Source organism: Astatotilapia calliptera, chromosome 6, assembly GCF_900246225.1.
Source record: "Astatotilapia calliptera chromosome 6, fAstCal1.2, whole genome shotgun sequence".
Taxonomy (NCBI): domain Eukaryota; kingdom Metazoa; phylum Chordata; class Actinopteri; order Cichliformes; family Cichlidae; genus Astatotilapia; species Astatotilapia calliptera.
This window is the reverse complement of record NC_039307.1, coordinates 23,172,880-23,197,966: the sequence shown is the minus strand read 5'-3', so window position 1 is coordinate 23,197,966 and position 25,087 is coordinate 23,172,880. Positions and strand designations below refer to the sequence as shown.

Sequence of the window (25,087 nt, the reverse complement as noted above, 5' to 3'; positions counted from 1 at the left end):
TCACGTCTCATTAGCGTACTGCATGTTAATGTTGTTGTGGAACTCCAGCTTTGACATCACTGACCACACAGGATGGCGTGACAGCGTTTGTTCTCCCCGACATCAAAAACAGCAAGCTTTCCTCTCATTAGGAGTCATCCTAATTGCTGTTTACACTAAATGGCTTTCGATAAAATTTGCTCTAGGATCTATCATATTCACTTTTACACACAAACTCCCCCCCCCCCCCTCCTCAGAAGCTTGCTGTTTAATACCGAACTTGCCTCAGCCAACATAGGTCTATGTATGTTATGTAAGGCCCACTATAAATAGGTTCACCCGGGATCTTTTGTCTTTACCTGATTCGCTCTTAGCCCAACAGTTTTTATTTCTGGAGAGAGCTGTGGAAGCTAGTGCAATGTAGAGCCGGCCGTTTCCATAGTTACTTTTGTTAGCTGCAAGCTCTTAACATTCTTCATCTGTTTCCTCACATGTCTGCTGTTAGCTATTTATTTGAATGTGTTTGCATTGCAGGTCTCTGTAATGACCAGTATATGCGCGGCAGTGAAGCACCGATACGAATAATGCTTTCTAATAATTAACGGACGTACATTTTCATACACTTTGTGGAGTCACTTGATAAGAGAAAGAGCAACAAATAGAAATCGGTGTGGGTGCAGATGAGTCAGAGACTAGAATATGCCGACCTATTAACTTAAGTTGGTCAAAAGTACATGCAATTAGTTCCATGTTGCGTGAAAATGATGTAGTGCAGTGGATGTTATTGAGCTTCAGTCTAAAGGCATTGCTGGTTTGTCTGTCAAATGAAATATTATAGGTATTTACATTGCTTTCTCTTAATTTCATGTTATCTAACAGTATGTGTTTCGTGCGAGTTAAGGAATGCTTCACCTCTGTGGAGATGTTATAATTGAAACAGCAAAAAAAAAAAGAAAGAAAGAAAATGTTAATGTCTTGGCTTTTTTTTTGTTGTTGTTTGTTTGGATTTCTTTTGAAAATGTGCAGGCAGTTAGGTAACACCAGGTGCAGTAGCTGGATCGGGCCCAAGAATCGGACTGTCAGAGAGCCGTAAGCATGGATGCAACAGAGAAGAGGGCAAGGTGGGAGCCATGCGAGCACAGCGTGTGTGGAGGAGTCTGGGGGCATAGTTAAAGAAACACTGGGGCATTCCGCAATCACGATTGGAGAGCTGGAATCTGATTCTCACCCATCCCTGTTGTAGAACCAAAGAGTACAGGCAGGCGGCTGGGGACCAAAGTGGGCGAGTGCGAAAGTATTTTTGGATCGCACGGGAAACCTGCCACACCAACAGCAGCAGCAGCATCGGGGCCTGGTACCGGGCTTCCCTAACCCACTCCCACTCTCAGAGGAAGAGCAGGAGAGAGATGTTCCTTCAAAGACGAACCACGCTTCCGCTGCTTTCATTTTTCTTATTTGTGCTATTTCGCTTTCAATTGCCCAGTGTTTGGATGATGATGTAGTATATATAACTATGCAGAGCCCCACATGACAGAGAGAGAGAGAGGGAGAGAGAATAACGAACTTGGCAGCTGAGGCGAGTATCTTGTATTTATAGAAAGTCGTGTTTCCGGCAGAGGTTTCTGTGGTTTTAGCACTCCCAATCCATTTTTGCGGTGTCTTACTGGCCCCATTGTAGTCAGGTTTAGACTGAAGATGTTCCCTCATCTAACGCCTTGGGGGGGAGATTTGACTGTGAGACGTGTCAGAATGTGATTTGGGGGTGGCAGATGGATTTCTGCTAGCACCGTTTAACCCTTACTTTCGGAGGATTTCTCCATAAATGTTCTGTGCAGTCAGAAGCAGAAGACATTAGCAAAAAAGTACGGCACAGCTCTTGAGGCTGAATGTAAATGTGTTATATATACATATACATTTTCACACCATCAGGATGCAGAGAAGATGGGAGCTTACCTTGTTAAATTTTTTTTATTTTCTTAATCTCAGTTCTTTTGTATTTGTCTTGTGGATCCAGTGCAGTAATTTCTGTATAAGCTCTCCAGATCATGGTGGGTTTGAAGTGCTTTTTTATTTCAAACAGCAACGACAGCCTCTGCATCTCAGTGGATTTCCTGGTATGGATCAGGTTCGTCTATTATTTACTCTCAAACACTGTGGGCTGCAAAGCTGGTTGACAGGATGCCAAGGCATTGAGATTTCCAGGAGTTACTGTACACATCAGGTTCATTTTAAAGCATCAGTTGTAGGTGCAAAATGATTGTGTTCTTTTAACAAGAAGTAATGTTGATGTGACTATAGAAAGATCCAGTGATTTAGTTCAATTCAATTCAATTTTATTTGTATAGCGTCAAATCACAACAAAAGTCGCCTCAAGGCTTACTAACGTAAGTTAGTCCAGGTGTCAAACTGTTAAAGGCCAAGAAAATCAAACAGCGGCGGAGCTGTGTTGTCCGGAAAATTTAGAATTCCTATTGCAAATCGATTGATGGAAAGAAGCCTGCAACTGGTTTTCAATAACTAGTGAAAGCCATCCACTTATCTGATTTGGCTTCAAACCAGAATTATAGTGTGCGCTGCAGGACAAAGGCAATAAATTCTATCAATAAGAACAGACAATTATAAGAGCACCTTTGGTCTCTGGGTGGAACACGAGCTCACATTTTTGGGGGAATTGAAAATTCGAAAATTAACACTTGCAGATCCCAAATACAATACAATCTATTGATGAGACTTTTTTGATGTGCAATTTGTTTCACTAGCTTGACTGAGACCAGAATGAGCACCACACAATGTGCATTTACATGCCAGGATGTGCCTTTTTTTGTAATGATGTGTTATAAAGGCTCAAACCATCATCTGGGTTTCATCTGTATTACTGATCTAGGTTGTTGGTAAAGCAGCGGTTAGATATTCCATTTCTTACAAAGTCAAAATAGCCAAATATACAGCAGGCATTATTGTCCACCCTAACCTTCATCTCACAGGCAATGATTTCAGAGGACACTCACTCCTTTCTGCCTCTTCAACTCGTGTCAGGCACCCACCTGGTAAGAAAAACTCCCACTGCCTGTCCAGGAGCGAACCTGAAAATAACCCAGCCAGATGCTTCACTTTGACCTAAACATCCAATAAAGCAGTTGCAACGTTACCAATGAGTTAACATAGACTTACTATGTTTTTTCTGTCAGAGTAGGCCCGATATCATCAGGACACTGCTATTTTTTTCACATGCTGACACTAAACGCTATGAAATACCGAGTGTATTTCATGGAAAATGTTAGCAGCGTGACTTTGAGCACAAAAGTAAAATCAATTGGCCCACCACTGTGGTCTAGACTGAAAATATCAAAAACTTTTATATTACACTCTTCCTCTGTGATCCCTTGACTGATGATTTAGAGCCGCCAGCAGGATTTTACTTTTTTTTCTTTTTTTTTTACCTTTTTCCTGAAGTATCTTCACATTTAATAGAAGACGTGCAGCGCAAAATTCCTATAAATATTCATGATTGTCCGGTGACACATCTTAATGGCTTTGATTATCCTCTGACTTTTCCTCCAGTCTAACGGCAAGGCTGACATTTCTGCACTGTGGAAAGATTTTGCAAGAAATTTGCTACACGTGTTAAAGCCCGTCCTCAATGAAGTGGCGATCCACTTCATGTAGCAGGTCCAGATTTTAATTTGTCTCGCTCTTCATGACAAAACAAGTGCAATTGTGTTAATTGCGCAGAAGCAAATGTTTGCATTTTAGCGTGCTGAGCCAAATTTTGCAACTCTGCTGGCATCTTGAAGCATCTGCAGGGAATTACTTGTGCAGGTATTTTGAAGGATTGTTCAAAATTAATTTCAGTAGTAGTAAAAAAAAAAAAAAAGAACACATATTATCAGTTGAATCTGACTAGAAAAGAAAGTAAAAGCTTAAGAGGTTTGCTGACTGTGCCTCAAAATAATGTTTTAAAAAGCATTTTTGTGGAAGTTGTAACATTATCTTTCCCATAGATTTCAGTTCAGGGTTATTTAAGTGCCATGCCTCTGATGTAGCTCTCACGCCTCACAGCCTTAGCAGGGCTGTGGACTTCACAAAGGAAAGAGCTAAAGCAGAAGTAGGCGCTCAGTGTTTGTTTGTCTGTTTGTTCATTTGTCTGTCTGTTTTCAGGAGGATAAAAGACAAAACAGAAAACTGCCAAGCAGACTTTCATGAACCTTAGAGGGGAAATGGAATAGAAAGAATCCATTCAGTTTTAGGGCAGGTCTGGTTCACTCTTTTTTTTTAAACCCTTTGTCACCCAAATATCAGACATATTATTATCAGACTTATTTTGTAATTTTAGCTGCAAAAGTAAAAAAGTAATAGTCGTCTTTCAGGAACCATCTGAATTTCCCCTCTAGCCCAAAATGTTTGAGGAGCTCTGGTAATGTGAGGCGCACATGGTGAAATCTAGGCGGAGCTGATTTTTCTGTCTGTGTTCAGACAACAGTACCTTCTGAATGCGTTGTGCTACCACGATACACCGAATATCCCCATAAAACTCGTCTTCTCTACTTTCCGAAAGCATTTAAATTTCGTAACTAGCACGAACGGAGTTACGGTTATTTGAAGAGCTCTTGTAAAATGGGCCCTACACCGGGCTGATAGTAAAAAGATGGGTTAAGATGCCAAAACAGGGCACTTGACTCCAGACCTTAAGGTTAGAAGACAAATTAATATATTAGCTAAATTAGAAAGTACTACAGCTTGAGCTTGTTATAGGTCAGTACTATATTAAAGCAAGTTCTACTTGTGCTCTACTGAAACTATCCATTTAGCAGAAGTGCCAAGACATCCTTTCATTAAAGCAATGTTTCATCTTCTTTCCATTGCCAGCACTTTAAACCTCTTTTGAAGTCAATATCTTATTAAAACAGAGAAGTTGGTATTGCTCTACATTCTTTCCCTGCCTAGCAAGCCGTTTCCTCAGAAACAGGAGCATTTTGTCTCACAGTGCTCAGAGGAAGGGAATAAAACAAAGGCTTTCATTTAACTTTCACAGGTATGGAGTTACCCCTGCGCTATAATGTCAGTAAGTGCTAACATTACGTAAATCCATTACTTAGTCCCTGTGCTGTGGCATTTTATGGAGGAGAGAGGTTAGCCACACTGCAGTTATCATAACAGCATCTCGTGATCTGAACTCTGTGTGATCAGATTGGTTTTAATAGACTCTGGATTACTTGGAGGCAGTTCCTCAAAGCTAAACATCTCTGGGCCTAGAATTAGAGTGCATAGCTGAGGTGAAAACGATTTGTTCCGGAGAATGTCACTGCTGCAATGAAAGAGCTTATATGCTATTATCATACCCTACCTTAAAAAGATGACAGGGTAGCGACTTAGAGATCCTTTGATACATTTTCCAGCGCTCAGTATTGATGGAGATAACATAAAATTTGAGCTGTCTAGCGTGAGCGGGCTGTTTATTATGGCTAATAGTCCTTTTTGCATTTGTGCTGCAGTAGACACAGTAACTTTTATTCCATATAGTCCACAATCTCTCTTACCTTCGGTTAATCTCGCCTGTAACAAAACACACTTAGAGTCAGGTGGAATGGCCTGAGATCTGAGCCCTTGCAGTTGTCTGTCGTACGTGAATGAAGCAGCTTTCTGGTTTTCCTTCCCTTGCCTTGTTAGATTTTTGCTCGTGTATAGCCGCGTGCACTTGTGACCCCGTGTTGCTGGCTTTACAGCTATTGCAAAAGTCAAATTAAAGAGCGATTTCCCTTTTCTAAGATTGCTTCATTTGAATACGTTTTAACCCTAAAAATTACACAGTGCGGTAGATAGAAGTTTGAGAAGTCTGCATAATTTTAGGAGGGGTCCCTGTCCTTTCCTCTCTCCCAGGCGTGTTCCCTATTTTGTCCGTCTGCTTTTATAAAAGCTAAAATACCAACAGACACTCAGCGCCCACTTCATTACCTGGTCAGCCTGTGCTGTTTAATGCACTCCAGTACATGGTGCCATTTATGTACATGGCTTTACCATTAAGGGTACACAGCATTTAGTTATTGGGCTTTTTAATAAGAGGAGTTTCTGTTATTCTGACCCCTCATGTGCAGAATGTGAATGGGAAGGACACAATATAAGAAACACTTTTGAATAGCATTTCATGTCTAAAAACACAATCTTCCTCTAACCCCTTAAATACGTTTGAGGATTCATGTTGTTGTTTTTTCAGTATACTAGTATGCAGATTATGTCATGAACTGTTATTTGCTTTCTATGGAAATTAAATACAATATTAGTGCAGATGTTTGAAGTACTATTATACTTAAGGCTTAATAAGGCATCTTACTGAAATACTCAAATATTCCCATGAACATTATGGCTGTACAGAGGCTTAGAGTATCACTTATGCGCTTTAATGCTGTACAACTCAGAACTCTGGGCCTCCTGCTCATGTAAAAGAAATGTTATTTGTAGAGCTAAAAGCTCCACGGTGTTAATGGAAATGAATGATTTCGGTATGAATTCTTCTGCCGGCTATAGGATTGATTTTAAGGGAAATAATGCAATTCACCTAAATAAAGACACACACGAAGCATTCAGAGTGAAGTTTAAAAAAAAAAAGAAAAAGTAATGACTTTTTGCTGGTTCATGTGTGATTACACGGCCGAACGCTGCACCGTCGCTATCCATGGTCCTGAACCTCCGAGCCGGAGCCAGAGGTCTGCTGCAGACTGCAGCGTCCTATGAAAGAGTATCGACTTTTTGTAATAGGAAGTGTGACCACGGAGTGCACCCGGCAACAGATGCGAAAGTGAAAAAAAAATGCTTTGGGGGGGTTGAAATGTCATGTGAACAGTTGGGTTCAACCACTGAACACCTCAGGGGTGTTATCGACTCCCTTCAATGCTTTTAAAGGCCAAGGGTTCGCTCAGACCAGGCTGTGCTGTTATTCGCCTGATAGAGTGAGCGACCACAATTTCCAGCGGCACCTCGAGAGGAAGTGAATTTGTGAAAGTAAATCTAAGCAGTGGAACGTCTGGAAGGAGAGTTCAGCGCACTACTAGGAACATCCAGATCACACAGTCTGCACCAGACACGAGAAAGGATGGTGTCAGCCGAGGGGAAAAGAAGTACCTGAATAGGTGTGCATAGGCGTGTATTTAAAGCGTGTAGTGATATTTGTACCCCGTGTCACAGCACGTGAAGCCAGCCTCTTTCTTTTCAGGTTTTAAATAGAACAAAGTCAATTAATGTGCTTCGTTACACCTTTAATATGTTACATTTGACTTTATAGACATTTTTGTATCCTTGCGTTATATCTGCTGGGCTACATGTGCGTTATTTCTTACTCATCTCGCACATTTACGCGCATTTCAACGTCCTTTATGGCCTGTTTGGTCATGTAAGTGATCTTGTTTTATAGTATTTAGTATTCTGTATTGCATGTTATGTGTAGTTACTGCAACAAATGAGACATTTCCGTCTTTTAAGCTCATAGTCCCAAGTTGGAGTAACTCTTTTTTTTTACACATCCTTAATTGGTAACTGCTACCCTCTCGGCTACTAAACGAGAGGAATAATACTCGTTTGACATGCACAGCCAAAACAAATGGGCGCATGGACTGTGGAGCCCTTTTGACATCGTTTCTTTTCAGTGTGAAATTTTCCGCGTTGGACGAGGATGCATCCAGGAGAGGACTTTATGGCTCAAGATTAGCTTCACTTTTGTGACATTTTAATTAAAAAGACGATTCGTTTATGTGGAAAGAAAAAGGCATCATTATTAAGGAACACTACCGCCACTTGTTGCAACGTCAGACTCCCATCTCTCCGGCATGGGAGGAGGGAGGATTTGAGGGGAGGTGGGGACACCGTCACATCCTCTGTCCATATATGGGCATGAAGTTTACACGCAGCGGGGAATCCTCTCACTGGAGCTGATGAATGGGGAGGAGGGCCGAGGGAGCTGCCAAAGTGTATATAAGGAGAGAGAGGGGAAGTCGCTGATGTGAAATCCACAGCAGGCAAATACCTACCGAGGAGCAGAAACGAAAAGGAATACCGTTAATTGCTTTTTTTCCCTGTTTTTGACCACAGACCACTTTGGATCATTTGTTGAATACCATCAAAAGGAGGGTTGAAAGAAAACAAGCTTCTGTATTATTTGTTTACCCCCTCCCTTTTTTTTATTTTACCTTTTTTATTTCCTTCCCTGGGAGAGACGGACTTTTAAGTGCATCAGTATGTTGAACAATATGGATTTGAATGCGAAAGATTCTTTCTACCCTCAGTTTGAGAATTGCAACAGTTCTTCCTTGGGGATGGAAAACAGCGTGCGGAAAGATAACCAGGAGGTGTATGTCGATGCAGAGCGGGGAGTACCTGCCCAGTTTGGCCACGGTGAGTTCGCATGTTTGCACTGTCGATGAATCTGCATGCATGACCGTTTAAAACGTAGAAGATGAGCATTACCGGAAAGCGATGAGACTTTATTTTCAGGGCAGTCCGGTATGCTCTCTATCGGGGGCAAAATACGCACGGATGTTTATGTAACGCAGTTTTTTTTTTCACACACCCCCACCAATCGCTTAAATTCCACTCATTTTTTAATCCACTTATAAAAGACTCGCGGTTACAAAGTTTCCTCTCTTTCTAATTCCACAGAAGGAACACCTGCAACTCTCAAAACCGAAGCTTCCAACTCAGAATTCGCTTTTAACCCCTGCGAGTGCCCAAAAGACACATACACCCCCTCCTCGCTCGCCTACTCCGGCAGTTTCTATGTGGAGGCATCTCAGGGAGCGCCGTGCAGCACCGAAACACTCCTCAACATGATCACAGAGATTGTGGGCATATCCACGCTGCCGCTTTCAGAAGTGCAACAGAGCGGCAGTCGGGGAACTTATCCGTCGCCTGCGCCGCTGGACAGCAGCAGTGGTAATTTTGGAGACCCTGGCTCCAAGAGGCAGTCCTACACGTGCTCCGGACCCACTCCTCCTGTGTACTCTCCGGATCAGACGTGCTCGAGGTATCCCGATGATCAGGCCGGCGGCCAGGTCCAAGACCCGTCCTCTTCCCAGCTCAACTTCAGCTCATCCCGAGCTCCTAACCAGAAGAAGGCTGAACCAAAGTCAGAGGCTGCTTCTTTCCCCGTCGTGGTGAAGAATGAGTTTGAGAGCAGCTGCTACGAGTGGGGGACCCTTAATAAGTCTGACTGTTTGGAGACCAGTTTCCAGACTGAAACCTTTCCGATGTCGAGCGATTTCCCCCCTGACCAGCAAATGGATGTAAAGGAACTTTTAGACACGTTCCCCCCGATTTGTCCCAACCCGGAGATGGAGTTTAAAGTGGAGGAGGGCATCAAACAGGAGCCGTGTTTCTCTGACACCTGTTCTCAGAGCTACTCCAGCCCCATGTACAATAATTACCTCCCACCCCCGCCGATGGGCCTCTCCTCTAACCTGAAACCCTTCCCCGAACCTCCACAGCCATCTAATCAGTGCGATTCCTTATACACAACACCAGCTTTACCGAGCACCATAGACTCCATCCTGTACTCTTCCTTGCTGCCAGATTCATTTGCCCAAAGTTACACCACCCGCGCTGCGAAGCCCCCCAGGGCCAGAAAGAGCCCTGCCGCCTCTCATGGCCCCGCCAAAGAGAAGCCCTTCACCTGCCCCATGGAGAGCTGCGACCGGCGCTTCTCTCGCTCGGACGAGTTAAACCGGCACATCCGCATCCACACAGGCCACAAACCTTTCCAGTGCCGCATTTGTTTGCGCAGTTTCAGCCGTAGCGATCACCTCACCACCCACACCAGGACTCACACCGGGGAGAAACCGTTCTCCTGCGACGTGTGCGGCAAACGCTTTGCCCGCAGCGACGAGAGAAAACGGCACGGACGCGTACATCTGAAACAAAAGGAGAAAATGGAAATTAAGCCACAGGTGACCACCGGCGCGTGGCCGTTCACTCTTCCCGAGGGGATCTGAAGACCAGGCCGCGTGTGCACACTTAACATGTTAGGATCTTTCCGTCTTGGAAGATAAACCAGCTGACTACAAGTTGATGTCTGAGTTGGTCTGACTGGTGAGCCAATACCTAACGTAAAAGGTTTTTGCGAATATTAAGAGTTTTTGAGGAGCAGAGAAGGGGAAGAGGACTGCTTCGGCCTTATTGCAGGCTGCCGATGCTGCTGACTATTATGCAAAAAAAAAAAAAGTGCATAAGTTGTAAGAGTCGGTAAACAGATCAACAATTAACTTGTTGCTGTTACTGTCAGTAAAGCCAAACCTCTCCGCCCTGAATTGCATGACTGCTGTTCAGCACCTCCTTCACCTGGACAGCTCCAACCTCCATTCGCCTCTCACACTGAATGGATTGCACTTACAGATTATTAATATCTCCATTTAAGATTCTTATTTTCTGCTTTTAGCATTCTTAGAGCAATTGTTTGGACTATGTTTCTTAAAAATTCTTGCATGTTTATGTCAGTGTTTTTTTTTTTCTTTTTCCTTTGGCTGGAATATCAACCTCTGTCAAGGTACTCGTTCACTCCACAGTGAAGGTTTATTGACATGAATGTAGACTAACATATTTATGGTTCTCACCATAAAGCTGCCCACCTTTGATCAGATTTAGTGTTTGTTTATCTTCTTATCATTATGCTGTCAGTGTTTTTTGTCACTGGTCTTTGTGTTGTGTTACAATTGTTTGGATTATTACAGTTGTGAAAGATATATCATAAATGGGAAATAAATATATTTGTATTACTGTACTTTCTTTGTATTTTTATAGCCAACTGTATATTTTACAAGTATATTTGAGCGTCCTTTTTAAGGTGAATTGTATTCTAAATCATAACTAATGTCTTGGTTTTTGAGGGCTATTGTTTAGTAATACAATATTTTAAATGTTACAATTTGATATCGGAAACCTTTTCGCACTTCATCCCATTGTTGGTACGATGAGAGTTATTTCATTGAATTGTTGATCTAGATTTTAAAAAAAGGGAATGTACTCTAGTTGTGGTACGGCTTTTCAATTCAAGCCATTTTACAGTATGTACAGAGGTATGTTTATTCGAGCTAGGGAAAAAACCTAGCAAATCATATTTAAAAAGAAAAAAAAACATTGCTTTTAAGTAATCAGGTAGCACACATTGCTGCGAGTTTCTGTAGACTTTACCTTGGCGATGAAAGGGTTTTTGACTCCTCATATCTTTTGCTGGAGATACTGTATGCTGAAAAATGTTCACACTTTAGCAAAAAACGTAAAAACAAAACAAAACAAAACAAAAAAAATGTTCAGAGTTTGGTGAAACTGTCACCAACAGGGTACTGCAAAAAGTAATTTAACTCGCCTTAAGTTATATTAACTGTTCAAGTAAAGATTTTGTACATACACAGTTTCTACAATACTTTAAATTAATATCGATGTTGTTATTTTTATGAAAAGTTTATGAGCAAAATAAAATTTTCTGGAAGCAGCAAGTTTCTCGTGTGTGTGGTTTGGAATGATCTCACTTTGCTCAATGGTATCGTGCGCCGTCGAGACCCCCCGTCGGAGCATTCAGATGAGTGTGTGTCTTACCCAAAATAAACATTATAACAGGCCCCCCATGGCACCACATTGTAGCCCTAACATTAGACATCGCAGTTCTGCCCTGTGACTCACGAGGCTCAAACACATTACAGTGAATACCTCGCCCCGAATCCCTGTTGACTTCAAAAGATTTTCTCGTGATGTGAACACCACATGTGCCACGGTAATCTTGTTAAAAAGGACATTTTCTTGCCATGTCAATGAGATGATCTCAAGCCTTGTGTTCATTCATTCCTTTGTTCATTCAATTGCCCCTTTTTCCTCTTTTTTGGGGGCTATAGAAGGATATTAATTTCAACCCAAGCGCTGAACACGATCATCTTCTATTATCGTGATTTTGTTTCTTTTTGAATAACGCCGGAACTTTAGCCTCCTCTTGTCAAAACTTCCCATTGCATTCCTGTAAGTGCAGGTAATAATCTTTGTGCCTTCAGACCTTTCTACAAGAAAAAGGAAAGAGTGACTCAAAGCTGTGGTGAAAGCCATTTCTTCATTTTGTAATCTTTAGAGTGTTTTTTTTTAAGCAGCACTCTGTAAAGAAGAGATCATTGTACGAGCAATGCTTAACGTAAAAGCAACTACAACACTGATTTGCTCTACTGTGTACATGCATACGATTTTCAGAGGCATTTTTCAACATGCCAAAATCTCACAATCTGTCACCGCAAACCGTGGAGCCATCCATGTATGAGGGTCTCCGCGGTGGTACACTGCCCGTGACGCAGTTGGCTGGCAGATCACTACTTTGCATGCCCACGGCAGTGCGCAAGTGCCTGCGTTGTCTGTGGCTGACAAACATACTGTAGCAGTGTGGAAATGCAAGCTGCCACACAGAGCACTGTGAATAGTATGTACCCATCCTCTCCTGTCTATCACTCATCCTTGCTTACAATAGCGCGTGGCCCAACCGGCATCGGCACGCACCCGCTTGTCCGTGTTGTTTTAGTGGCAAACATTGTCCAGTGATGGATGGTTGAGGTTTTTAAATTGCGGCGATGTGCAGTCACGGTGACCATTATCCAGACACTTGAAGATTGAAGAGTTATTGAACTGTGGCCAGTGATGGAATTTCTGCAATTGTGCGTTTGTAAGCTCAAATTCGCATTTGCATACTGTAAATGGCTGATGTATCTGCAGCATGTGAGCCCGGTCTCAGCAGCGGTGCCTTTATTGAATATGTTTAGTATGTTGTAAGTCTTCCTAACAAAAGACGTAAATCAGTTCTTTTCCTCTGACTGACGAGTGTGTGCGTGTTGTTGTTTTAAAAAAACTCCTGTAGATATGCATAATTGCTGAAGCCATTAAGTAATTGTGCAGGGAGGGCACATGACAGAGCACCATGCTTTCTAAGAACGTGGACCACTGTGAATTGTAGCACATCAAGTCCATTAAATCCTTGCCAGGGCATTACTAATGCAAACATGTTAACAAAAACTGTTGCACTGTGTAGAGGGGGGGGTTAGTTTATCCAAGGTAGCGCGTCTGTGTGACTAACATATTCCATATGTGACCAAGGAGAAAACCATGAACTGATGTGATTTTACTGCCTTATTGTCTCATCCAATTAATCGCTTGATGTAGGATTGCTTCTGGATAAGTCAATGCTACTATTTATCTGCTGCACCAAATGAGTACTTTGGCTCAGGATAAAAAAAAATCCTAAAAAATGACAGCGAAGGATTAGATGGGCCCAAATTCTGAGGATAAGTGTCACTACAGGATGATTTGTACTTACATGTTCATTACTTGTAATCACCAGCTTTCTCTTTTTCCCCCAATTGGCACACAGCAGTTTGTTTTATGTACATCATTTGTTCTTCATAGTCTTTTTCATCATGCAACAACACACTGACCTCCATTAGTTCTATATGATGACATAGACTAATAAGCATCCCTCCTCCTCCTGAGTGTGAAGCCCTTCCAAAGCTGTACTGCCATTGAATGTCTGAAGCCTATCTTGAGAGGGATAAGTACAGCTCCAGTTGTCTCTGAAGAGTCCAACATCCCTTTTATCCATGCTTGAACTCCAAACAATTCTGCCTCTACAACAATAATCCAATAATGACTTTCAGAATGTATGAAAAGGAATTTATTTGCGTATATGAAGGTTCAGAAGCAGTTTCATTGGTTCAAGCTTCAGGTATCAGGTCACCTCAAGTACCTATTAATAATCACAGTCCTACTTGAGACGGTCTATATGGCCACACAGTCTCATTCGCTTGTGGATTGATCTATTGTGGGGTAATCACCACATAATTTTATGCGCACCTTTAAAATGTTCACCGGGGCACGTCACGGTCCTTGGGGTGGGCTCGGTAATCAAGGTGCATAATCGCATGGCGGTAATGGCAATCAGGCTTAGCAGATTAATTCCTCGGATCATACATCAGCCAGTCAGTCCTGTATCTGATCATGAAGAAGGGTGTAGGTGGTCTGGAGAGTGCAGGTGATTAAAAAGAAGAGAACCTTTGCAGTGAGAAGGTGCTTGTTATGCAAACATTTTAAAGTGCCCAATTCTTTTCCCTTGCTCTGGCTCCGAAATTCATCATTTGTATTACTGATCAGGCGAAGCAGAAAAGTGAGGGGAAGAAAAAAAGAACTTTTCTTTCCTTGCTCCTTCATAACTGGTAAGTCAACTCTGGGTCAAGGAGTTCAGTCTAGCACTTTTATCCAGTGAGCAACATGTCTACATCAAAGGCATTATGCTGCACCTGAGGTGAATGGAAAGCGGTGAATGCGTCCAGGTTAGATGAATGACTTTATAGTCGTTCAATTACTTGGGAAATTTGCAGCTGCCCTCGGAACATTGCAGTTTTAGACCTTACAATGCTGCTGTGGCACTGCTGCGTGTTTACTGTGACAACCTCGGGGAAATCTGGAAAGTCAGTGTAAATGATATTTTCAGAGCATGCAAACATATTCATAACTACATAGCAAAATCTTTTGAACCTTATGGTTTGGATGTGTTTTGCTTCACCTTAGCTGAGTTAGGGAAATATAAATAATGATCCATTTAAAAAAAAAAAAGCTTTAATGAGTAAAAAATGATACGGTGTCTGTAGTGAGTTTCTCTATAGGTCAGTGAAACATCTTTCAGCTCACTGTTTTGGATTGTGGCTGCAGCTGTTTTCTATCCGCTATCGCCACACTCGCAGTATTTTTACAGAAGCAACATCCAGCTGTTTTCTGCAATAAACCTATGAAAGCCCACTGTACCTTCCCAGCTTGGCATAAAAAAGCAGACAGCTAAAAAGCAGCTGGCTGATAAACAGCAGTGGAATATTAAACAGCTAAAGAGAGGCATTTACCTTGAGAACAGGTGGAGACCAAAAGCAGAGCTAAAAGGAGAACGATGGCCAGAGATGTGATGTAAATGTTTATGTTTATCTCTACCTGTGAGTATGTAAAACAGGTGGTGCTATACTTGTTTAAGATGACATAATCCTGATATATCTAGTATAAGACTTCTTTATATTTTAACTCCAAGCAGACAGTCTTGAGCAGGTTATTGAGGCTTTCTGAGGGGCACTTAAAGCATTTCTTTAGACATTGGCTGCTTTTTCACTCATTTTCAGTCGAGTCCTTGTACCTGACCATTTTCAGAGGAATGCTTTAACACTTACCTGTGACTCATTCAAGTATAAAAAAGGCTCCTAACTCAAGGGATGAACCAGTGTTGTGTTTACACATAACAGTAAACAGCAAAGAACCGATTTTAAATTGTACCTTTAGGCATTTTGTTACTGGCAGCCTGTCACAAAAACACATTATTTGTTCCCATTTTTTTTTAGTTGAATCTATGAAAAATGCCAAAGATAACACAATGTGACAGACATAAAATTTTATTTTTCCACCAAGGAGGTGAGTCCCAAAAAGCTGAAAACTGGCAATACATGGGATTTCCCAGCGTAGTATGCAGTTTGTCCTTAAAACATCTGAGGAAAGTGGACAAGTGGAGGACAAAAGAAGAAGTGTCAGGCCTAAAAACGATCTACAGCAGATGAACAGTATCTGAAAGTCATGTCCTTAAGAAACAGGAAAACAATCCAGCAAAGACCTGATAGAGGACTTGAGAGATGCATCTGGCCCTTCAGCACATCCATCTGTTTATCAGAAATGGTCTCAGTTTCAGGGTGGCTTCAAGAAGCCATTCTTAGGGAAGGGAAACAGGGAGAAAAGCTTGAGGTACCCTAAATTAAACAAGAATTGGACTGAAAATCTGTGATGGAGTGATGAATCCAAATTTGAAACTTTTGGTTCAATTCATCATCAGACTGTAGCGAAGACGTAAGGAGAGGCACAACAGTGAGTTTCTACAGGCATCTATAAAACATGGTGGAAGCTCTGTCACGATGTGAAGCTGTAATTCAGTCAGTGGTGTTGGGGACCTTCTTAAAACACAGAAAAGTAAAATCAGGTTTGATCTGCCATACAATACCATCCAGAAATGGCTCAATGTTTGAGTGTGATAATGATCCCAAACACAGTGCCAATGGATTCAATGGATGGAGAAACATAAACAGTCATTGACAATCTCCCCAGAGCCCCAACATTGCTGAAGCAGCGTGGGATCCTTCTGACAGAGGACAGAACAAAAGGCAGCCAACATCCAAAGAGGACCTTTCAATGTCCCTCAATAAGTCTGGAGAACTATTCCCGAAGACTGTCTAAATACATCAGAAGAAAGATTGACTGAAAGAGTTCAGGCTGTGTTGAAGAATAAATGTGGTCATACCAAATATTGACTCTCAAGCATGTTACAATTGTACAAACTCTCTTTTTGCCTCATATTATGTATTTCCATTTATGCTTCTACATATTTCAGGACTTTTACACAGCACTGTAGTTGGCAGCATCTAATGTAAGCTAAGACCTCATGGTGCAGCAGCAGCGGGTGTGAAAGAAAGAGGAATATTTCTAAAATCGGAAATTTGAAAACAACTGCTAGGAGCAGACACATTGAGGATGTGATTAACTATCAGTACAAACTACAAGACGTACAAAGGCACAGAATTTGTGCCCAAAAACACGAAAAAATCCACTTGCGAGATCATTTATGATGTCACAAGACTAAACTGGAGCTGTTTGGAGTCATGGACCAGTAGTAGAACATTAAAGCAAGAAGAATGATGCTTTGCTGTTGCAGTAAATTAAAAAAGTTGACCATGTGACTGGCGTCTTGGATTTAAAATACTAAGGCCATGCCTCAAAAGGAATACGATGCCCTCAGTGCATAAACAGAAAACTGGTAATCACTGGACAGCAACCCCGAAGCATCGGCCTAAGCTTGGTTCAAAAAACATTCCTCAAATGTCCCTGAGTGGTCTGGAATTGAATCCTTAGTGGGATATAAAGAAAGCTGTGGCAGCAAAGGAAGCTGGGAACACTAGGACCTGGTTAAATCCTCACAAAGAGAACTTGCGAGAAACTACTGGAAATATTAATCAGCGGTCATAAAAAAAGAGGATATTGTTATTAAATACTGGCTTCGGGTGGTGAGTAATTTAGCTTTTGGGCTTTTTTTGGAGAAGTGTTCTTTATTTGTAGCAGCATTACTAAGCTTAACACTATGTTCTCCAAAAAATCCCTCTAATATGTACTTTGGAGCGTTCTTTGGCTGTTTACAGATTGAAGTTGATATGCTCTGATTACCTTTTATTCACATCACTAGAATATCTCATCAGTTAAAGGAGGTTCACATTTCTGATTGCAACTGTATAAAGCGATGATTTGCCGATGTCGTGTCAGCGACTTTCAACTCCACTCCCTAAAAGTCCCTAAAAATTTGTTATTTCAGATTAACTGCATGTTTTCCAACATGATTAGCTTTTCCTCCATAATCGTTAATCTGATCAGCCGATGGCTGGTCCTTCAGGTGCTCACGCTGAAGCTGGTGAGCACCTGAAGGACATCCCAACAAAAGCTGGGAATATGAAGTACCCAGCACAAATGCTTACTGCGACTATGTGTGGAGGAAATCAACTTTAGCTGCATATATAAAGTAGCTGAAAGCATCCCTGGATTGGCAGTAATAACTCTGAAGGAAGTTGCTGAAAAAAAAAAAAAAACTCCACCATGCTATTACTTGTTGCAAATAACCAGAAATCTGCTGTCACATTAGCATGAGGGCATGTGGGAAATTACCTCAAACGTAAAAGATCTGTAAAACCTCAGCATTTATATATGCAGACACACCACGCGCGCACACAACAGTTAACCCTTCTTCCCTTGAAATAATTTACCGTATGTCCATGTGTCCGGTTGGGCTGCGAGCGATTACTTTTGGTGCTTTGACATTTGCAGCAGCAGTAATGAGGCATGTCTCTGACAGCCGTGTCACTACCAGCAGCCGATGTCTCAGCTGTTCAGTTCAACGCTGGGAAGAAGGCACACTGTGGCCAAACACTGGCACTCTTTCTAGATAATGATGGCTCACCCATAGAGAAGAAGCGGAGGGAACGTGTCGAAGTCTGAGAAAACTGTGCGCATGTGTGGTTCAGTAAGAGAGAAGAAGTGAGTGGGGAAAGGCCGATTGAGTTTGAAGTGTGTGTTTGTGTGTGTGTGTGTGTATGTATACATGCCTGTCATTGCCAAGATGGAATCAGAGACTGGGAGAGAGAGGAGGCTGGGCTGGGACATGAAGATTAGTAGTGGAAAAAAAAAAAGGAAAAAAAATGAGTGGGCTGAACATGCTCACACAGTGCACCCTCCCGTCAAGCAGGGCGACGATTTGCATGTGCACACCAGCCGCAACGCCAACTGCACTACGTATTCTGCATCTAAATTAACCAGCGAAATCAAGCGCGGCTCTCAGGAGCTCCATGAAATGTATGCAAAATGTAGCTACTTCAGCATTAGCAGCTTTTGCTTTCTCTGCCACCGTCGCCGCCGCCGTTGTTTTAATACCTGCTGAATTCTGACAGTTGTGGATTGGAGCCATTAAGGGAAGAATAACTGAAAACAGAAAGGCCCATTACTTTCTGTCAGCCACATAAGTGCCCTAAATCATAAAGAGGTGCTTTTTTTTTAACCATGCAGATGAATAGCATGAAATATAGATACATTTATTATGGAACAACTTGATATCAAGGAGACGAGAGATGAGTGCATGCTAGAGCGAGCACGGTCATCTGGTTTTGAAGTTTATCCGTCCACACGGTTTTCTTTATAGCCTCCCGCCAGTTGAGGGAACTCACTGAGTGTCTGCACTGTCAACAAGCAGCCAGGCTGTCCTTGAGGCCTCTTTGTAGAGGCAAAACAGACAGCAGCAAACAGAAAGGAGGCAGGCTGTCATTCTCCAAAAGACTCCACTCTGCCTGAGCAATGCAGGCCTCCTCAAATTAGTGAGACCTCACCAAACAAAAAGAAGTGAAATAAATAAAACTGTATTTGAAGTCTGAATTCAACATGTTTTGGTCACAATTAGGCCAAAAATCTGTGACAACTCTCATGCTCTATTTTTTTTATGCTTAGTTATGTAAAAGTTGGCATCCAGTCTCTTAGTTTTGCAAAGTCTCGTTATTGATGTATGTAATCTATATATTTAAACATTTATCCAGCTTTACATCACCACTTTTGTCCTGTCTTTCTCCCCTCACCCCCCAACCAGTCGTAGCAGGTGGCTGCTCCTCCCTCATCCTGGTTCTGATGGAGGTTTCTTCTTGTTAAGAAGGAGTTTTTTATTCCCACTGTCGCCAAGTGCCTCCTCATAACTGTGCTGTTTGGTTTTGGGGGTTTTCTCTGTGTTATTGTAGGGTCTTTACCTTACAGTATAAAGTGCCTTGTTGTGACTTGGTGCTGTATAAATAAAACAGATTTGAACAGAGCTGATCTTTCCACGTGCCTCCTTCCTGCTGTCATGCATGAGCCTTGCTGATGTTTTATGTGAAAGCTCACCTTTAGAAGAGGTCTGGCACTCTTTACTCAGTGTTTATACCTGTAGCAGTATGTCTGCAATCATCTCATCTAGAATAGTCAAGAAGAGCGCATTTCCTTTTTGTTGCACCACCTGCACATTTCCATTAGTGTCATTTACTCCAGTAAAAATAATGACATTAAATAAATTCCATACTAAATGAATGAATAGGATTGAGGCAAACAAAAAGGGCTCTTGCTGCATTTTAAGGCTTTTGCTCTCACTTGAAAAGAAGACATATTTAAATATGCAAAGGCCCTCCTCAAAAACGTGTGTTGGTATCTTACATTCTGCTGTAAATTCTTTACACACATGATATTTAAACTTTAACTAGTAACTGTAGCTTTTTAATATAAAAGCTGCACGGTCATTTTCTTTTGAAAGGTAGCAAAATACAAATATACTTTTCTCTCCAGCCTGCTCTGCTTCCACAGGCCACTGTGCTGTCCTCCTGTTAGCATGTAGCGTCACTTATAGTCCCCTCACCTCCTTATCCCTTTTCCCTGCTTTCTCCCCAGCAGTGCATAATAGCTAGCTCTGCCCCTCTTTCTCCCCCTCTCTGTGCCTTTAAGGTGGTGACTGACTGTCACTTTTACCAGAGGAGAGTGCTCAGAGAGTGACGTCTCTCCTTGTCTGAGTGTGTAGGAGCCATGCCGGGGTCACACAGGGGCGTATGCGATACAGTATGCTTTCCCAGGCATAAAAGAGCCAGCCATATATCAGACAGGAGCTGTCTCTGATCTCAAACCTGTAGGGTGTTGGAAACCTAAAGAGACATGTTTTGTCCCTTTCCTCTGATTCTCGGTGCTTTCAATGGGGGCTTTCATATGTATGAGTCAGATCAGCAGCGCTCATTTAAAAATCAAAACACTTTCTCTCTCTGTAGAATTCACTTGTCGTGTGATTTTTGTAGTTTTTGCAACTGCTTTAGAGAGCTTATGGCAAGGCAAGACTGGAAAATGAGCAGCTTTGGAGGATTTAAATTTACGAAAGGCACAATTTGCTGAATGATCTATGTACATTTCGCCTATTCTCTGACTGAACATCCTTTTGGTCAATAAATATTCTTTCTTAAGACAGGTTTGCGGCAAAGACTTGATCAAGAAAATGATGCTAATTTATGCTTTGAAGATTGAGCAGCAAAATGCTAGGTTAGAAAACAGGAGAGGGAAAAAGAAGAAGAAGAAAAAAGAGCGAGTGCTGTTGCTGTTAGTCATCTGTGATCCTGTCACTCAATGCTGTTGCGACATAGGGTCTGCTTCCTGTTAACAAGATATGTTTACAGCATCAGCATTGAGCTCCCACCGTCTGTGTATTTGTGCATTTATACTCCTTGTCACTCCTCAAGATTGATACATCCACATGTCTGTTAACCATTAACTGACGGGGAAGTGCCATCTTCGGTGGAGACAAGAGAGTGACGGGGTCCAAAGCTCTCCGAGGCTGAGGCAGGCCTTCCTTTGTTAGGAAGTGGCAGGATGCTGTATGCTGTGTCTAACCATTAACTATATTCTTGACAGGAGGTGGGGCGAGCTTACTGCTCAGGTGACAAATCACAATGTCCTGTAGAAGTTCTGAGGACAGAGGGAAATATTAACCCCATCTCAGCTGGAGCTCTTCCTCCAGATCCTGCAGATAAATGAAGAGCTGCTGATCCCTCCATCACTATCAGCTTCTCCTTCCTCCTACTCATCCACTCACTTGTGTTTGCGTCTCTTCTGGGCACTACTGACAGCAGTGTCTAGTAAAGGAGGAAGAGATTGATATGATGAGAGGTAGATGAGCTGCTTCCTGCCTGTTTTAGATGAGAAACGGATAATTTATGGACTCATCACTCTGCGGGTCATTAAAAAACAGGCTTTCTAAAGGAAAAAAAAAGTGAAAGAATAACCCTCAAAGAAATTATCATTGTGAGCGAATCCAGAAGTGTGATTGAAGTTGAACAATCACTTAAACAGTCACAGAGCCGGCACAATCAAGGACTTTCATTTATGTTGCACATTCTCTTCATTTGTGATCTCCTACAGTAGCTGGGCTGCACTCAGTCCTTTTTTGGAGAATGTGACCGCGTTTCTGTTCGTATGGCCCATTCACCGTGCCCTCAGATGTCGCGGGTCTCCCTGTGTTTAACACCTCTGAAACATTTTCCTACCTCCTTCCGCGAGATGTTAAAAGGGTGACAGTTTTGGCTGTTGCCTCGATCATTAAATCCCCCCCCCCCCCCCCCCTTAAAGTCAGCAGACCTCCCCGGTTTCTCGGTCCCGCGACCGTAATGGCCGCTCACGGTCCAAATGGACTGAAGAGCTTTCATGTGTCCTGAACAGTCTACTCCTCTCATTACGGCCCATAGTGGCCTCACATCAAACAGCCTCATTATTTTCAACGAGGGAGGAAGCGCAAGTATGCGACGAGCTGGAGCTGCAAAGTGGCTCCCAAGTTCAAATAAAATCTGCACTTTGCGGTTGTTCCCTGTAAGCAGAAACGCTGCAGGGATCAAAGTGCTGCAAGCCCCCAGACTGGCACCGGTTTCGCGATTATTTACACAGGGTTTGATGCAAATTGCGCGAAATTAGAAGCTTTTAATGTTTAAACAAGAGAGCTCAGCTTCTTAAGGAACCCCAAACTCCTCATTGATGCACGCAGCCGTCCTACTTCTGCAGCCAGGATATACCGTGATGCGCTGAATGGGATTAAACGTTCAACCTCTGCGCCTCTGAACACTCTGGATCACAAATGGCTTTTCAGATCCCGATCATTAAAGCGCAGCAAAAAAATGTTTTGATATCACAGAGACCGTCACATTAGCTCTCGGCTGAATTACGCCTATTTATAGTTTTGCAGCATTTTTACATCATTTACATAAAAACCCTCTATTACGAGCCTAATTTAATATTAGCTGACAACAATTTGACAAGGCAAGATCAAAGGTTAAGCTAACACACAATGGCTGTTAACTCTATTAACATGGAAATGAATGCAACAACTCAATAGCCTGTTGTCATACCTACAGTGAACAGCCTAAATAAGTTGCAGTGGGAAAAAAAAAAAAGAAAAAAAATCACAAGGGCTGTACTTGATAAGACATACTCGTGTTACTATGGCAACATCCATGGCTCAAGCTAAGGATGCAGAGATCTGGATAATCGTTGTCATTGTGATACACAGATTCCCCCCACCATCACCACCACCCCCCACACCCCGCTTTAAAATCCGTGTATCACTATATGAGGACGTACATGTGTTTGCAGACTTACACTGGTTTCCATTCAGAAATCATTTTAACAATGACTGTGCAGGCATATGCTGAGCAGCCCGCAACACGAAAAGCCTCCACCTATCACTGCTATGTATGTACTGCCCTCCTTAAGTGCAGGCATTGCACTGAACTGAAATGACTGTGCAGTGGCAGTTTGTGCACGAGAATATGACTCTTTTGAAAAATCGTTCTGTTGTGCAGATTTGTTTTTTCATTTTTCCTGACAAAACACAATCTCCAACTATTTATTGGGGTGCGACAGTGCACAACGGCCCACACTGTAAACCTGACTGCTTCATCAGATCATGCACGGTGCGTCCTGGTTCAGCACGGGCCGCTGGGTTGTAGCTGTGCACAGGGGCGAGCATGATCGCCGGGTACTGTAAAAGCACCCCCCCCCCCCCCCAACCACCCAAAATGAACAAAACCTATTACAAAACAATAATTTTATCACAGTGTAATAAAGAGGTGGGGATTTTCCTTCTGAGGAGGTGGCTAAAACCTCGCTTTGCTCATGTTTGCGTGTACAGTGCATTCTAATTTGACAAGTGCTGAGCCAAAACAACATCACTTTCCACTCTTGTTATTTTAGTGAAAACAAAAGATGGCACTGTGTTCTCCGCACAGCCCCCCCACCGCCGCCACCCTACAATCACTTAATGGCTCTTGATCTAAGTCACACAGCTGATAAAATTCAAAACATATATTTGTATGAGAAGAGAAATGAAACTATAATTCCTCAGTAACTGAGCTGTTATGACGTTCCTGAGCTCTCGCTATTTTTTTCTGTTGTTTTTGGATGTGAAGTGCTCAGATGTGTTAAGAGCCAGTGCAAGTAATAACAGCAGCGTTTGCCAAAATGAATAATTTGTCTTCGAGTGATTTCCAAATGTTTTTGTATTTGCCTGTTATTTGGCCTCTTGCTCCAGATTGTTCATTGTCGTGGCCGGACTGCTCGACAATAAACTGCACACTTTGCAGTGGAGTTGCATTGTTGCACGGGGAACGTGATGATGAATTTCAAGCTGCTCGCCTGCAGTTCCATCTCATTTTATCCCTTTAATGAGTATAATTGGCACTCGAGGTGATATATTGATATTGGCCGAGCTCCCACGGGCTCGTGCGTTGCTCCGTTGTGTTACCCTGAGTGTTAACAGACAGCAAAAGACCATTTGACTTACTGATTTAGCAGGAATTTCATGAAAGCCAGGCTGGCTGTCATTTTGCACAGCGTGTGGTCGCTGGTCAGTGAGTAAACTGATTTGTAAAAAAGAAGAAGAAGAAAAAATCTGGTGAACATTTACAGGGGGATAATATGGCAGCTCACTCTCTCAGACACACACACACTTAAGCTTTTATATCAGTCTGTATTCCATACTCTTATCACCTGACTAGTTATCTATAAAGATTACGTTGATTAGAATTGCCAGAAAGGGAATAATTAGCATCAAGACACATCAAGACAGTGCGTCTGTAAACAGTTTAAATACTTGGTTTGATCTCATTCTGATGATTAAAAAGTATTTTTCTCTTTCAGTAACACTTCTGTCAATCCAGGCATATTACTGGTGCCCCCTGCTGTTCGCAGATCATACTACCTTCTCTGCCTTCATTTCCCCCCCTGTTTTGTTGGCTTACTGATCTGTTTAGGTATGGCATATTTATTCTAAGGTGACCTGTAAAATTCAGCTTAACAATCTTAAGATCACAAAGAGACTTAGATTTGTTTTCAGACTATAATCACACCTATTCCATAAATATATTGTAGGTATAACATTAGGATGAATTATTTACCACTGCTATTTGTAGGTGTTGCCTCCTCCACTGATTTCCCATGTGGTGTTGGCATTAGTTAAAAACACAAGTGTTAAATAACGTCAACATGCTTTAATCTCTGGCTTTAACGCGTAGGTATAATAATCATATTGTTAATAATAATTATTATAATGTGAGACTTTGCCTTTGTTTTCTTAGCCATCTTCTTCTTTGTCACCTTTTTTGTATATAATAAAAAAAACAAAACAAATAAGCATTCTCACAGCCAAAATAAAATAAACTCCAGGCGAAGCGTTTTCATCGTACAAAAATGTCAGACATGTGTTGTGGTTGCTAAGCAAACAGCGACTAATAATATCTACATGGGAGAGGTTTGCATTAGTGCAGCAAGCCAAAGCACAGCATGTCTCAGTCTCTACCAATCTAAAGACAATGAAGGTTCACCACACTGTAATTACCCAACAATGAGTTTGTCAGTCACTTCTCATAAATATGAATAAGGAGGGATGGATAAAGGTGTTCGGTCTAAATTTGCCACGGTTTTTGACGTGAGAACGAGAAAACGGCCCAGCATC

At 42.1% G+C, this 25,087-nt stretch overlaps 1 protein-coding gene across 1 annotated transcript; it reads left to right on the top strand.

The window, feature by feature from the left end:
- The first annotated feature begins 7,480 nt into the window (after positions 1 to 7,480).
- Positions 7,481 to 11,449, top strand: LOC113023305 (early growth response protein 1-B). Its single transcript, XM_026169331.1, has 2 exons — positions 7,481 to 8,361; positions 8,626 to 11,449. Exons 1-2 carry the CDS (start codon positions 8,205 to 8,207, stop codon positions 9,951 to 9,953), a joined length of 1,485 nt encoding a protein of 494 aa, XP_026025116.1. The 5' UTR covers positions 7,481 to 8,204; the 3' UTR covers positions 9,954 to 11,449.
- Positions 11,450 to 25,087: the final 13,638 nt, after the last annotated feature.